At 34.7% G+C, this 15,042-nt stretch overlaps 1 protein-coding gene across 1 annotated transcript; it reads right to left on the reverse strand.

The window, feature by feature from the left end:
* Positions 1-4,067: 4,067 nt before the first annotated feature.
* LOC114195317 (uncharacterized) lies at positions 4,068-6,639 on the reverse strand. The gene is made up of 2 exons (XM_028085737.2): positions 6,309-6,639; positions 4,068-5,421 (listed from the first exon to the last, which is right to left on the reverse strand). The coding sequence occupies exons 1-2, from the start codon at positions 6,570-6,572 to the stop codon at positions 4,417-4,419; spliced, it is 1,269 nt and encodes a 422-aa protein (XP_027941538.1). The 5' UTR covers positions 6,573-6,639; the 3' UTR covers positions 4,068-4,416.
* Between the last annotated feature and the right edge of the window lie 8,403 nt (positions 6,640-15,042).

The following is a 15,042-nucleotide window of genomic DNA, read 5'->3' on the forward strand; positions in this document are numbered from 1 at the left end:
TTCAGGTTTCTCAATGGATCTTGCCTCATCAATTCAACTTAAGAATATTGGCTTCATCAAATTAGGGGGAGATTGTTAGCACAAATGACCTTGGTGTATGGATTTGATGAAGCAAGTGCATGAGTTCATATGAGGTTGATGAAAATGCATTGATGATCAAGCTTCTGGTTTGTTGAATCTAAAAATGACGTGAAGAACAAGAAGTTTGGATGTTGTATTAGATTCGTATACTATATGATAGGTTAGATGTTGTTTTGTCTTAGATGTGTCCTTTTTAATATGTTAAAAAGGTTTTTAACAAGTTAAAAGGCTTGTTACATATAGTTTTGGTATGAATGTATTCAATCAGTTGAATTGTATGGACAAATCAACTTGTTGAATTCACTTATGACCAAGATATATAAGCTAGTTTTTAGAGAGATGAGAATGAATTGATATTTTTGAGCACGAAAAGCAGTCATACGTATCTGGAAAACTCTCTCTCTCTGAATCACACAGTTGCAGCTATAGATTGAAGATCTTGGTTGATCTTGGAAGCATTTTGGCTTGGTTGAAGCTTGAAGAATACGTGTTTGGTTGACTAGCAAGAGCCTTCATCAGGTTTTGTTGTTCGTGTGCTTTTGTATTGCTTTTGGTGTGATTCCATGTCTGTAACTGAGATTCTTACAATGTTGGGGATAAGATTATTGTGGGATTCAAGAATCTTGGTGTTTCTTTTATCAAAAGTGTAATCTTAGAGGGATTGTGTAAAAATTTTTATTTAGTGCATCATCATGCTTAGGTTGTCCTGATAAATTGAATGTAGTTTAGTTATTGAGTGAACTAGTATAAAATTGTTTGTGTGATCTTCTTTTCTCTATCTTGTGCATCATCTAAATCTCAAGAAAATCATTTAAACTAATCATTATTAATTGTGCATGCGTTTTTACGTTGTTTGGTAGTGTAATCAAGTTGGATATATTGATTGGAACATATCTTGATTGAAAAAACATGTTGCTTGAGTGAGTTTTGTGTATTTCGCGTTTCTACATAATTTCCTAAAATGTTAGCCGATTGATTTCAGATTTTAATTTGTTGAATCATAGGGTATGAATAGATTAATCTGCTATTTTTTTTAATAAATTGAAAGTGTATTACTTTGCAGCATTTGTTTTTTAATTTCGTGGTCAGTTTGATTCGACGAAAAAGGGTTCTTAAGCTTTCAAAAAGTTTTATAAAGCCAATTCAACCCCCCCTTTTTGGCTAAACCAACCATTTCAATACTTACATAGGCGTCTTAGATGTAACTTGTGTTGGTTCAACTAATCCTCCACTTTTATCAATGGGTGAAACTTCGGTCTCCTTATCTTCATCCTCTTAGGCATCCTCAAGTCCACGTACCTACTTACCCGTTCCTAAAGTAATAGCACTTACCTTACACAGGTTGAACACAGTTTGTGCAGGTAGTTCACTTGATCCTTAATTAACTTTAGATTCTAACTTCTCCACCCTCTTAGTCAAGTAAGCAATCATTTTCTTTATTTCAACATTCTGCTCAACCACCATCTTTATAATTTTTTCTACCATCGATGCAACATCTAGTTATGGTTATTGTCTAATTTGAGGTGAAACATAGGGTTGTTCGTGCTACTGATTAGTCCATTTCAGATTTGGACGGTCTTTTAAACTTGGATCATACCTATTGGAGGACAAATCATAATTATTCTAAGATGTTCTATTTCCTCCAAACAAGTTGGTAGCAAAAGCTTGAGATGGGTTCCTCCACAATAGTTCTTGTTAAGTTGGGGCATTCGTTAGTATAATGGTTTGTTGAAGTACAAATTCCACACACCTTTGCTACTTGTGAAGTTGAAGTTTTGAACAAGCTTACAATCTCATCAAGCTTTTTCTCTAACCCATATATTCTTTCTTCTATCTTTTTTCCCATTTGTTGCATAAGTCTCATCTTTGTGAACTCTCCTTAATGACGACACTGAATTTGATCTTGTTTCAAATTGTTGGCTATCAAATGCTTTTCGTTCTATCAACTCTCTAGTAGCTTATAACAATTTATCCAGAAAATATCATCTGCTTGTAGCATATGCCCATTGTTTGTCTGACGAATTCATGCCTTCATAAAAGTATTGAATGAGGGAATACTCTTGTATTTGATGTTGAGGACATGATGCACAGAGTTTGTTGAACATTTCCCAATATTCACTAAGGGTTTCTCTTTCTCGCTGCTTAATTCCATAAATTTCTCTACAAATGGCAGCTACTTGAGATGCAGGGAAATATTTCTCAAGAAAAAGTCTTTCCATAGTTTCCCAATTGGCGATTCTTATTGAAAAGTAGTACCACCAATCCCGGGCCACTCCTTGAAAAGTAAAAGGGAAAGCTCTTATTTTTAAGGTTTCTAGAGTGATCGTGGGAGATCTAAAGTTTTCACAGATTATATGGAACTGCCTCAAGTGTTTACGTGGATTCTCTCCTGATAACCCATTGAATTTTGGCAAGGTTGCGACAACTTTTTGGTTGAAGGTAGTTAGGGTTTATATTTGATAAAATGGAAGAAGATGATGATGTGGTGTGATGTGATTGGCTTAGATGTTTGAGTGAGGATTGCTAACATGGTGCATTTTGATTGGTCAATTTAATGAGTGAAAGATTGACATGACCTACTTGAGTTGAGTTTAATTGATAAAAGATGTTGAAGTAGATTTTGGGGAGTGTATATGTACAATATAGGGGTGCATTCAACTCCTTGTATACTTCTTTCTAGAATTTACTAAATTTGGCCTTATTTTGTAACTCGGAACAATTCAATTTCACATCTTTATTGAACCAAATTTAACTTCAACTGCATCAACAAACATTAGAATATCCAAGATATTTAATGCAACTAAAATCACCTTTAACCTTTTAAACCATTTTTATCTCATAAACTGAATAAGCTCAACTATCACAAATTTTGATTCAATCAATATTTTAAATACAAAAATTCAATTAAATCCACAAATTTAAACATTGAATGAAGACAAAAATATATGGTCATAAATAGTATCAGCTCCAACGTGTTTAAAAAGTAAGACAAACACGGTCAAATGTGGTTGTTAAAGTAACGGCCTTTCCTCTAAGACATTACACAACAATGTAATGCAAATATAAAATATATAAAAAATTTGAACAAAGTATAAACCCTGAACCAAAAAACTCATATTCAACACAAAATAATGGAACATTTATGCATAACCTTGAGTTTCTAAAAAGCAGTCACGCTCACAAAGAAAGTTGTTCCACGAGTAAACACCCATAGGAAATGACGAAAGCACTTCTTTTGAGTATCAATGCAAGCCCACAACGCAAAACCTTCATCGTCGGAGAAGAAAACTTAAGTTGCAACTTTTTTCATACGGGGAAAGGTGAGGGTGAAAAGCTCATTGCTAGACTTTTAAAACAGATTTACATATATTCTACGATAGTCAAACATAAAAGAGGCTTACCCTTATAAAACAGACATACCTTTATACCCTTATATAATAGATCTAAACTTAAGTCAGGCATAAATTTATTCTAGATTAACAAATTTAAATTTACAATCTGAAATACCACACTATTTTTTAATTTTCGAATAAGACAATCCAAGAATTTTTCTGATCACTTAATCTGAAATCTTTCAGACAAAGCTATATGGAGAAATATTTTTGACATTTCTTACCATCCATGGAGATGCATGGAAACGGAGGAAATAAATGCCAATTAGTTTATTAACTTCGACATCTATGATCTACTTATAAGCGTAAGGGCTAGATATAATATAACTACGTCGCAATAACTAGAGAACAAAAGAGCTACACAGCCCAGTGACAGAAACGGAAAAACTGCACTGTTGCAATAATGCTTTTAATAACTTATAATCGAATAGAGGATGACCTCTGTGTATAAAATTGTGCAAGGATCACTTGTACAAAATATAATTTTTCAGAAGCATCTGTAATATCCTAATATGACATGATATATGGAATTTCTTTCCATCGTTATTTTAGTTTTGCTGCATAAATGTGAGATCACTACGTCCAAAATAAATATAAAGAAAAAGAACACAAGAAGTTGTTGAAGACAAATACCAGACAAAAATACAAGCCCTCCGTCAATTATATTCTTAATATGATACAATAAACCCTTCCACAATCCCTTAGCTTGATAAAGAGGGAAAGGCGGTAAAATGGCACTGAACTTTTAAAATTTACTTGACAGTAATAGTATACTCACTGGCTGCTAACAAAATGCTAAATGTAAGGAGCTGAGTGAAGCTCGTCTGTAATCATGACATAGAGGGTGTTTAGAACTGAATGACGCATAAGCTTCAACAGGTAGTTACATTTAATGCCTCTGTTTCTTCTTCGCCTGAGATGGTTCCAGAGACCCACATAACCATCATGCTAAACCAGCTGATTTCAGGTCGTTCATCATTCGATCTACTTTTTCAAGTAAGTGTGCTCTTTTATAGCCAGATATTAACAAGTCATAAGTTGATTTATTAAGCACATAGCCACTCTTTAAACATTCCAAGAATACGTCTAGTCTATCATACGCCTCCCTTCTAAAGTATGAACAGATGACCTTTTCAACATCATCTGCACTTGTGAATGACAACCCCTGTTTAACCATTCTACCGACAGCAAACTCTACATCATCCAACCTATCTAACATGGCATAAATCTTCACAATCCCACAATGAAATCGCGCAAGAACACTTGTAGTAATTACGCAGGGCTTTGTGATAGTTTCAAGTAGCGCCTCCATCTCTTCCACTTTCCCTTGTTGGTGATACAATGCTACCAACTGATCAGCCATGTTCTCGTTTACTTCCCATCCAGAATCAATCGCAAACTTGAAAAACTCCTCTGCTCGATCCAATCTCTTCTGCTTGCAAATCCCATTAAGCATACTTTCCAGAATAGATGCACTAGGTACAATTCCACAAGTAATCATTTCCTCAAAAATTGCATCAGCAATCTCAAATCTTCTAGAATTAACACAGCCTGATATAAGGGATTCAAACATTTGAAGATCGGGACCAAATCCAGCAGCAGCCTTCTTTGCTGAGTACCAAGCTAACATGGCATCAACATTCCCTGACTTCGAAAATGCTGAAATAAACATATTATAAGTATGAAAATCAGGTTTATAGCTCTCTGAACTCTCCATGATCTCAAATAAACTAAGTGCTGTGACAACATTATAGGATGACAAACAGACACTTATAAGGGAATTGAAAACCATGGAATTGGGTTTAACTCCAACAGCCTCCATACAACTAAACACACGCATTCCTAGCAGTACGTCCTTCACCTTTCCACATAGAAAGATGAGTTTACAGAAGATTTCACAGTCTTTCGCATTTTCTTTCAGCATCTTATCCAAAATCCATTCCAAAACCTGACATACCCAATAATATTACAAGTGAGTATTGATTATGACAGCCTGTATAGTCAATTCACCAAGCATAATTGGTCACATAAATGAGAAACTGTAACCACATTACACAAATGCACGGGCATGGAAGAATTTCTCACACATACCTGGTTTTTCAAAACGTATTTTTACCCGGTATACTTTGACAATGCTTCAAACAAGTCACACTAAAACCATGTCGTTTAGAACCAAGTGTGAATAAATTTACAAATTCCTTTCGAACTTGCTAATTAAAAGGCCCTTTTAGCAAGCTGTACATTTGGTACATTAGTAAAATCTTATAACTTGCTATGATACTTTTCTAGAAAAAAAAAATGGGTATACGTTATCAAATGGTTACAAAAAATTCATCTAAAAATTTCTTAAACCAACCAATTTGCCATTTCGCAATCCGTGGATTATCGAATGCAGCATTATGAATTAGAATACACAGTTCGAATATAATGACCACCAATAATTTCTCTTTTCTCTACTTCAAATGTGCATTTTAGTCTCTAACTAGTGAAACAAATTCCTCTGAATTCTTTCAAACTATCTTGTTTTTATCTTCATCTACTTTTAGTCTCTAACTTCTGTTTTTACTAATCAATAACTAAAAATAATCTTTTTTTAACTATTTAACCGTTCAATGAAAATTAAAAATATAATTCATATATTAAAAAGCATTTATGTATCATGAATTTAACAATTTCAATCGTCCAAAGTAGATTCATAATATAAGGAAAGCTCTAGGTGATTGGTATTTCCAAAGTTAAACCTGTTTGCTTAATTTTTCTCCATATCAAACAAAAATGAGCACAGTTAAGAAATTGATGACACGGAAAACAGGAATAGAAGAGTAGTCTTAGTACCAATCGAGCTTTGTCAGAAGAAGAAGGGGAGAGAGAGATAACAAGGAAATCCCAGGAAAGGTGTGAGCTTTGAAGATAAGGCATTTCCTTATCCAGCGTCGTTTTGATGTGTGAGGTGGGAACCTGAAGCAATTTGAGGAGTAGGGGATTTGAATCTGAATGTGCATGTTTGATGAAACAGGAACGGTGAGGATTTGGGAAGAAGTGAGGCATTCCTCTGCGGCTCTTTCTCAATGCCCGTAAAGCCCTAACTGCTAACGTCATGTTTTCATTTCAATTCAGTTGCTATTGGGAATGCTCTTTGCCTTCCCTTTTTTGTTGGGTAATTTCAAATGTCTCTCTATAGTATAGTATATAGTATATAAAACCACTTCATTTTTATTTTCATCTTTTTGTTTGGTCAGCAGCCACGCCTGACGAAACCCACCGGTTTTTTTTTTTTAAATAATTTTGTTATTTATTTTCAAATTTATTTATCGATATACATATATATATATATATATATATATATATATATATATATATATATATATATTATAAATTTTAAAAAATAAAGTTAATAATGAAAATATCTTTTAAAATTTATGATAAAAAAAATACAACAAAAAATCATTATTATTAACTATAATTAATAATTATTATTATTATCAATTATAAATATTATTATCATTATTATTAATTATAATTATTTCTATTATTATATTACTAATATTATTATATTATTATTATTATTATATTATTATTATTATTAATAAAAATTATAATTATTATAATAGTTATTATTATTATTGTTTTTATTATTATTATTAGATACACATTTTACTTTTACTTACTATTTAGGAATCATGTTTCAATTACTTGTCATTTTTATTTATTTTTTTGTTCATTTATCTCTACATTTGAATAATTATTTCAATTTAAAAAAATAGTTACTAAAATTAGTAAAATAATAAAACTGAAAAATAATTTTATTATAAATAATTATTTAAATTTAAAATATAATAATTAAGAGGATAAAATTGATAAAATAAAAAGGACACCAAAGATGTTTATCTCTTATATATCTAGTTGTGTTAATATTAATATTATTATTAGTAGTAATAGTATTAATATTATTTTTTTATCACTACGCGATATTATTGTAGTGGTATTATTATCATCATTATTATTATTATAGTTAGACACATATTTTAATTTTATTTATTACAGGACCAGATTTTAGTTACTTGCTCTTTATATTTGTTTTGTTATTCATTTTATCTCTATATCTTGGTATTTTTTGAATTGAAAAAAAAAATAGTTACTAAAATTAGTAGAATGATAAAACTGACAAATATTTTTATTATAAATAATTATTTAAATTTAATAAATAATAATTAAGAGGATAAAATTGTAAAAGCAAAAAACAGGACATAAAAAATGTGTATCTCTTTATATATTTGGTTAGTGTATTATATTATTATTATTATTAAAGTTAATGGTAAAAGTCATGAATAACATATTTATGTTTTGTTATATTGATATTTGTTATACTCATGAATAACAAAGTTTTGGTAAATTTGTTATTCATGACTTTTATCACTAAACTTTAATATAAATTTTAATACTTAATTTATAAGTCATTTTTAATAATAAATATAAATATAATATTTATATAAATAATAAATTTGGTCTTAAGGGAGACACAATATTTCTCTATTTTGTAAAAAAATATTGGGACAAAACTGAAACAAATAGAGTAGGAACTAAATTGAAGCAAATAAACATATATGGGTACTAAATTGAAACAAATAGACATATATGTAGACTAAGTTGAAATCAAGATAATGACACTTGGCAAGTACCTTGTCACGTGGCGGTACCTTGTCACGTGACACTGACAATGCCACGTGTCACACCAAGGATTTGACACGTGGCATTTTTTTTTAAATTAAAAAAATTAAAAAAATTTAAAAAAATTAGAAAAATCATAGGGTGACACATGACACGTCGTTAACTGCATTTGCGAAAAATTAACATGATGTACTACATTAATGCACAATTTCGAATTTGGATACTAAATTGAAACTAACTTAAAATTGGGTACCATTTTGAAACTTTGGGACCAAACTGGGTATGTTCTGACTAATTAAGCATATTATTTATAATGATTAAATAAATATAATAACAATTATATTATTATTCTAAACATATTTGAAATAAATAAGTACACGCACAAGTCATATACTATTATAATTATTTTTGTAAAATCAATTAATTGCACCGTATTGTGATATTAATAGTAATGTTATTAGTATAAGTGCTTTTTTTAATTATAAAACACGTTATTATACTAAATACTTTTGTTAAATAGATTTTTAATCTTTTAAAAATTGTATAATTTATAATTTATATTAATATTACTAGCGTAAACGCAGACGTTATCGCGCCTATGTGTATGTATTTTTTAAATATGCGTGTTATTATATTAGTAGGTGATAATATTATAATGTTATTAAGTTAATATATAAATTAAAATGATATTTATTAAAAATGAAGTGAAATATATGATAATAATAGATGAAAGAATAACCATTAATAAATAAGACATCCGATTTTATAAAAATCTTGTAAAAGTAATGGTCAATTTTTAAAAATTTAATAAATTATTATATTTAAAGGGCAAAATGGATATTTTGAAATGTGGATACAAAAAGGGAAATCCCCTTTATATATTGTTATAGATTATTATTATTTTTAATGGTTAAATAAATATAATAACAATTATATTATTATTCTAAACAGATTTGAAATAAATAAAAAAAGTGTGTACACACACGGGTCATATACTATTATAATTATTTTTATAAAATCAATTAACTGCACCATATTGTGATATTAATTTTATTTATTATATTTAAAACTGAATTTACAACTTCATTTCATTAGTAATAACATTTACAACAATATAACCTAATTTTCATGATATTTATTATTTTATTTTTATATTATTGTTATTATTATCAATTAGAATTATAATTATTGTTATTATTATTATTATTATCAGCTCTAATTATAATAATAATTATTATTATTAACTATAATTGTTGTTATCAACTATAATTATTATAATTGGTATTACTATCAACTATAAGTATTATTATTATCATTATTAACTATAATTATTTCTATTATTATTATTATTATTACTACTATTACGACTATTATTATTATTGTTTAGAATATTATTATTATTATAATTATTATTATTATTATTATTGTTTTTATTATTATGGTTACATACACATTTTACTTTTACTTATTCTGTATGATTCATGAATCATGTTTCAATTACTTGATCCTTTTATTTGTTTTATTGTTTATTTATTTTTACATTTGAATAATTATTTCAATTCAAGAAAATAGTTACAAAAATTAGTAAAATAATAAAACTGAAAAATAATTTTTTTAGTTTAAATAATTACTTAAGTTTAAAATATGACAATTAAGAGGATAAAATTGCAAAAACAAAAAAGATACCAAAGATGTTTATCTCTTTATATATGTAATTGTATTATTATTATTATTATTATTATTATTGTTTTATTTCTATTTTTATCACTACGCGATATTATTTTAGTGTTATTATTATTATCTATTATTATTGTTATTATTATTATTGTTATTTTTATTATAGTTAAACACATATTTTACATTTATTTACTACGGGATCATATCTCAATTACTTGTACTTTTTATTTATTTTGTTGTTCATTTTATTTTTATATCTATGTAATTATTTGAATTAAAAAAATAGTTACTAAAATTATTAAAATGATAAAATGGACAAATAATTTTTATTATGAATAATTATTTTAATTTAAAAAATAAAGATTGAGAGGATAAAATTGTATAAATGTAAGGCCCCATTTTTTTTCTGCCCTAAAGTTAGTGGACTGCCCTACAGTTTTGGGCCTAAAGGGCTGGCCTAGTAAATAAAGTCCCTTTTCAGCTGACCTAGGTCACATTTTTCACTCTTTCACAGAACTTTGAGTCGCAGCCGTCAACCCCCTCTGCTAGGGTTCCGCCCCCGCTATTACGTGAGCCAGGAAGTTCCGTTACTCCATGTAAGTGACTTTCGAGTTCCTGCTAGTTCCCTCTTGTAACTTTTCGTGATCTATTGTAAGAGCCCTGGCTAACCCACCTGTCTGGTTCTGTTCCACTCTCACCGCAGCCCTGTAGTGCATCCTTGGAGCTGCCGTGCTCGTGGTCACGTAGTAGAGGTCTTCGCTAAGTTTTTCCAGGTACGAGAAGTTAGAATCCTTAGTTTCCAGTCATTTTGGTCAGTGTTTGCGTTGGTTGCTGCTTGTATGGTTTAATCTTTCGATTTGATGCGTGAGAACACTCTGTATGCTTGATTTTGGGTTGAAAAATATGGCTGTGCAGTGAAGAACAGTGGCGAGACCTGTTAATCTCGCCCAGGCGAGTTAGTCTCGCCTAAGCGAGATGAAACAAGGGGCTCGCCTAGAGCTCCTGCGCGAAAAGTCGCCTAGGTGGCTCGCTCAACTTTTGAGCGGGCAGGCAACTCGCCCAGGCGAGAGGGATCTCGCTTAAGCGAGATCCCGCATTGCTCATGCTTCTGCTCTTGTGCCCTTACCTAGGCGAGGGGGAGGCTCGCCTGAGCGAGCACGTCTCGCCTGAGCGAGACCCCTCAGCCTGAGCGAGGTGCTGGGCGAGACGGTGCTGTGATTTGGATGTTTGATGGTTCCCGAGGAATCTATCTTGGTTGAGTATGATTGTGTGATGATGGATATGTATATAATAGAATATTCTGCATGTTTGGCATGAGTTATGAACGACGTATGACGGGTTGGGTATGACATTGACATGTGAAATGAATGAATGGATTGGAACTAAAGGAATACGTGATTAATATGAGATGAGACCCTAGATTCATGGGGTGGTGATGATCCGAGGTATGGATTCGAAATATGACGCGTATAAGGAATTAATCTCAGGGGTTGGTATGGAAATGTAAATATGGTGTTAATATTCTCTTATTGCTGAATTATGACTGTTAGTCCGTGTCAGCGTGTAAATTCCTTGGGGTCTCTAGGTGAGACCTCTGGGGTCGCGCTTCAGTGGTCGGGACGTAATTCCATGGCCCCTGTTAGTGGGTGCCCATGGTGGTGTCCCATCTGTATAACTAGGTAAGGATTCAAGGTAAGGACTGCATCCTGACACTCTAAGGGGCCAGTTAGTCTCACTTAGAGCAGACTGACTCCTGTGGTGAGAGTAGCAGGAGGCCTGAAATTCATTAAGGGCTAACCTTGTGGTGAGGGAGATTTGATTCATCGTAACACTTGTAACACATAGCTCGGAGATGAGCAGCTCAGAGTCGAGCAGGGGTATTCACCACAAGTGCAAGCATCCGCTGAATCCGACCAAGTTATACGTATCCGGATGAGTCGAGTCGAGTCGTAGTGTATTGAATGAAGAGTCATAACATGTTTGGTTGTTATGTGGATATGAGATGAGGAAAATATATTTGACTGCATGATGAATATGTTGTTGGCTCTAGCTTACCCGTTTTGTTGCATGGTTGTGATGTATGTGGCTGTTCTCTCTTGCGATGATCATCAACTTGGTTGATGGGAGCAGATGGGCGAGGTTCTCATGGGCAACAAGGGAATGGCGACTCCGCTACTTAGCCATCAGAGCTGGATCTCACACTTCTTTCTTTCGTGTTTTCTTTAGGGCTATGACCCCTGTATTCGTGGTTTTTAGATTGTAACTTTTAGTCAAACTGCTATCCTACTTTTGTTGGCATCGTGGTGTGCCTAGTTTTGTAGGGGTGATGTTGGGGACCCCAGGACTGCGTTGTTATGCTATCTTATGTGTGGCGTTCCTTTAATTGCGTTTATAAATTAAATGGGACGTTACATTTACGGTATCAGAGCGGTCATTCCTTAGGTCTGTGGACTTGGACGTTCGTTTAGCTTTCCCTGTGTGTCTTCTGAGTTAATGAAAAAGCTTTTAATGTTGTAAAATATCCCTTCTTTTTCCATAAAGTGTTCCGAATAAGTTTTTTTGATATAGACGTGCGCTTTTTTGGAACTGCCATAGAATTAGTATAGTTTTTTATTGTTATAGAATTTTATGTGAAAGACATTTTGCGGTAAATTAAAATTAAGTTTATCTCTAATTAGACATATATTTTATATATTTGAATTTCCATTTTTGTTTTTATTATATTTATAATAAGAATATAATACTTTTTAGAAAGTTTTCCCAAAATCGCTATTTCTTATTGTAATAAAAACTTAATTAGTTAAGTTAAATTTAATGAACTAAACCAATGTTCAAAAAATATTGTCCAAAGAGTCAGAATAATGAATAATCGATTATTCTTTTTTATTAAATTCTATCTTTCTTTGTTATTAACCTTAGTTAAATTCTTGCCTTTATCGAGCCTAACCAAGTGATTTTCTGTGTGCCAGTGGACTATGACACCTCCTCGTAGGACTTCTCAATCATCCCAGGGGGACGCACCAGATATCGCCAGAGCCATAGAGGCGATGGTAGTAGCTATGGCGTAGCAGAGTGCCGCGATGATGCAGCAGCATGAGGCATCCATGCAGCGACAGACGGCGTCGCTTGAGTAGTAGCAGACAGTGATGCAGCAGATGGAGGCTGCGAGGGTAGCTGCTGAGGATGCTCATCGGCAGCACATGGAGGCCCTCCGTCAATTGGAGGAGAACAGGGCGGCTGCCCCTGTGTTCGGTCCTGAACCACGACCTGCAGTCAGGGAGTGGAGCCTGGAGGACTTTCTGAAGCACCACCCGGCGAAGTTTGACGGGAAGATTAGTTCTGACGCTGCAGACCAATGGCTGAAGGACCTGGAGCGCATCTTTGACGCGAAGATGTGCCCTGCAGAGAACAGGTTGGCGTTCTCTGTGTATATGCTCACGGGGGAGGCAGAGCATTGGTGGAGCAGCACCCGATCCATCCTGGAGGAGAGGAATGAGCCAGTGGCATGGGAGGCTTTCAGGGAGAGATTCCTCTCAGAGTACTTTCCTGACAGCATCCGGTACGCCAAGGAGGTGGAATTCCTCCAGTTGACCCAGGGAGGGAAGACAGTGGCAGAGTATGCTGAGAGGTTCAAACACCTCAGCCGTTTCTACACCCTACCACTCGATGAGGAGTGGCGATGCAGGAAGTTCGAGAATGGGCTCCGCGGTGACATCCGTTTGATGGTAGCTCCTTTATCCATCAAGGACTTTGCCGCTCTGGTAGAGAAGGCCAGGGTGATGGAGAAGATGAAGCGCGAGGTGGAAGGCCAACGCCCGCAGCAGCCACAGCCACCTCAGAGGACCGGTGGACCATCTGGGTCCAAGCCCAAACATGAGGAGCGGAGGAAACCATATGATAGACCACACCATCAGTCTCAGGGGTCTAGGGGTCTTCCTCCTCAGCAAGGTTGAGTGCAGTGTTACACATGTGGAGGACCCCACCCGAGGTATGCTTGTCCGCGTATGGAGGGCTACCACAGATGCAACAACGGTGGCAAGGAGGGCCACTTTGGGAAGGATTGTCCCACTCTTGCTAGGGCAGCAGCACGCCCTCCAGTTCAGATTCCTCACCAGCATCAGCGGAGAGATAGAGGCAACAGGCCTCAGGCGACGGGCAGAGTCTATGCCATGACCGGAGCAGAGGCTGCAGGTTCAGGTAATCTTGTTATGGGTTATTGTGTGATTTCTGGGATGAGGTGTTGTGTGTTGTATGATTCTGGAGTGACACACTCTTTTGTGTCTTTTGCTTGTGTGGAACGGTTGGGTCTGCCGGTGCGCGAGCTGCAGTGTGAGCTTGCGGTGTCTACTCCGGCGTCGGGTTTGGTCAGGACGTCGTCCTTGTGTGCTAGACTTCCAGTAGAGGTAGAGGGACGCAGGTACAGGGTGAACTTAATCTGCCTGCCTCTGCAAGAGTTGGAGGTGATCTTGGGGATGGATTGGCTCTCTGCCAATCGCATCCTGATAGATTGTCGGGAGAAGAAGTTGTTATTTCCCGACTCAGAAGAGCATGTGTTGGTGTCCTCTCAGGGTGTTATGAGGGAACTACATGACGGTGTGCAGTGCTACATGATCTTCACACATATGGAGGTGGAGAGAGGAGAGACGACGTCTGTGATACCAGTCGTTCAGGATTTTGTGGATGTGTTCCCGGAGGAGGTACTAGGGTTGCCTTCCAATAGAGAGGTGGAGTTCTCCATCGATCTAGTCCCAGGAACAGGTTCGGTCTCGATGGCCCCATACCGTATGGCTCCAGCAGAGTTGGTAGAGCTCAAGAAACAGATAGAAGATCTGATGGAGAAACAGTTCATCCGACTCAGGACTTCACCTTGGGGAGCACCAGTGTTGTTGGTGAAGAAGAAGGACGGGAGTTCACGCCTGTGTGTGGATTACAAGCAACTGAACAAGATGACTATCAAGAACAAGTATCCGCTCCCGAGGATCGACGACTTGATGGATCAGTTGCATGGGTCATCAGTGTTCTCGAAGATAGATCTGCGATCGGGTTATCATCAGATTTTGGTAAAGACTGATGATGTACAGAAGACAGCCTTCAGGTCGAGGTATGGCCATTATGAGTACGTGGTTATGCCGTTTGGTGTGACCAACGCTCCCGCAGTGTTCATGGACTACATGAACAGGATCTTTCGACCTTTCTTAGATAAGTTCGTCGTAGTCTTCATAGA

The sequence above is a fragment of the Vigna unguiculata genome, chromosome 8, assembly GCF_037176805.1.
Source record: "Vigna unguiculata cultivar grain cowpea cultivar isolate G323 ecotype 2 chromosome 8, ASM3717680v1, whole genome shotgun sequence".
Classification (NCBI taxonomy): domain Eukaryota; kingdom Viridiplantae; phylum Streptophyta; class Magnoliopsida; order Fabales; family Fabaceae; genus Vigna; species Vigna unguiculata.

Bases quoted from the DNA above. Each gene is read 5' to 3' on its own strand.
- LOC114195317 (XM_028085737.2), bottom strand. From the start codon at position 6,572: ATGACGTTAGCAGTTAGGGCTTTACGGGCATTGAGAAAGAGCCGCAGA. The intron at 5,422-6,308 runs GTACTAAGACTA...TGGGTATGTCAG, and splicing joins CTTCTGACAAAGCTCGATTG to GTTTTGGAATGGATTTTGGA.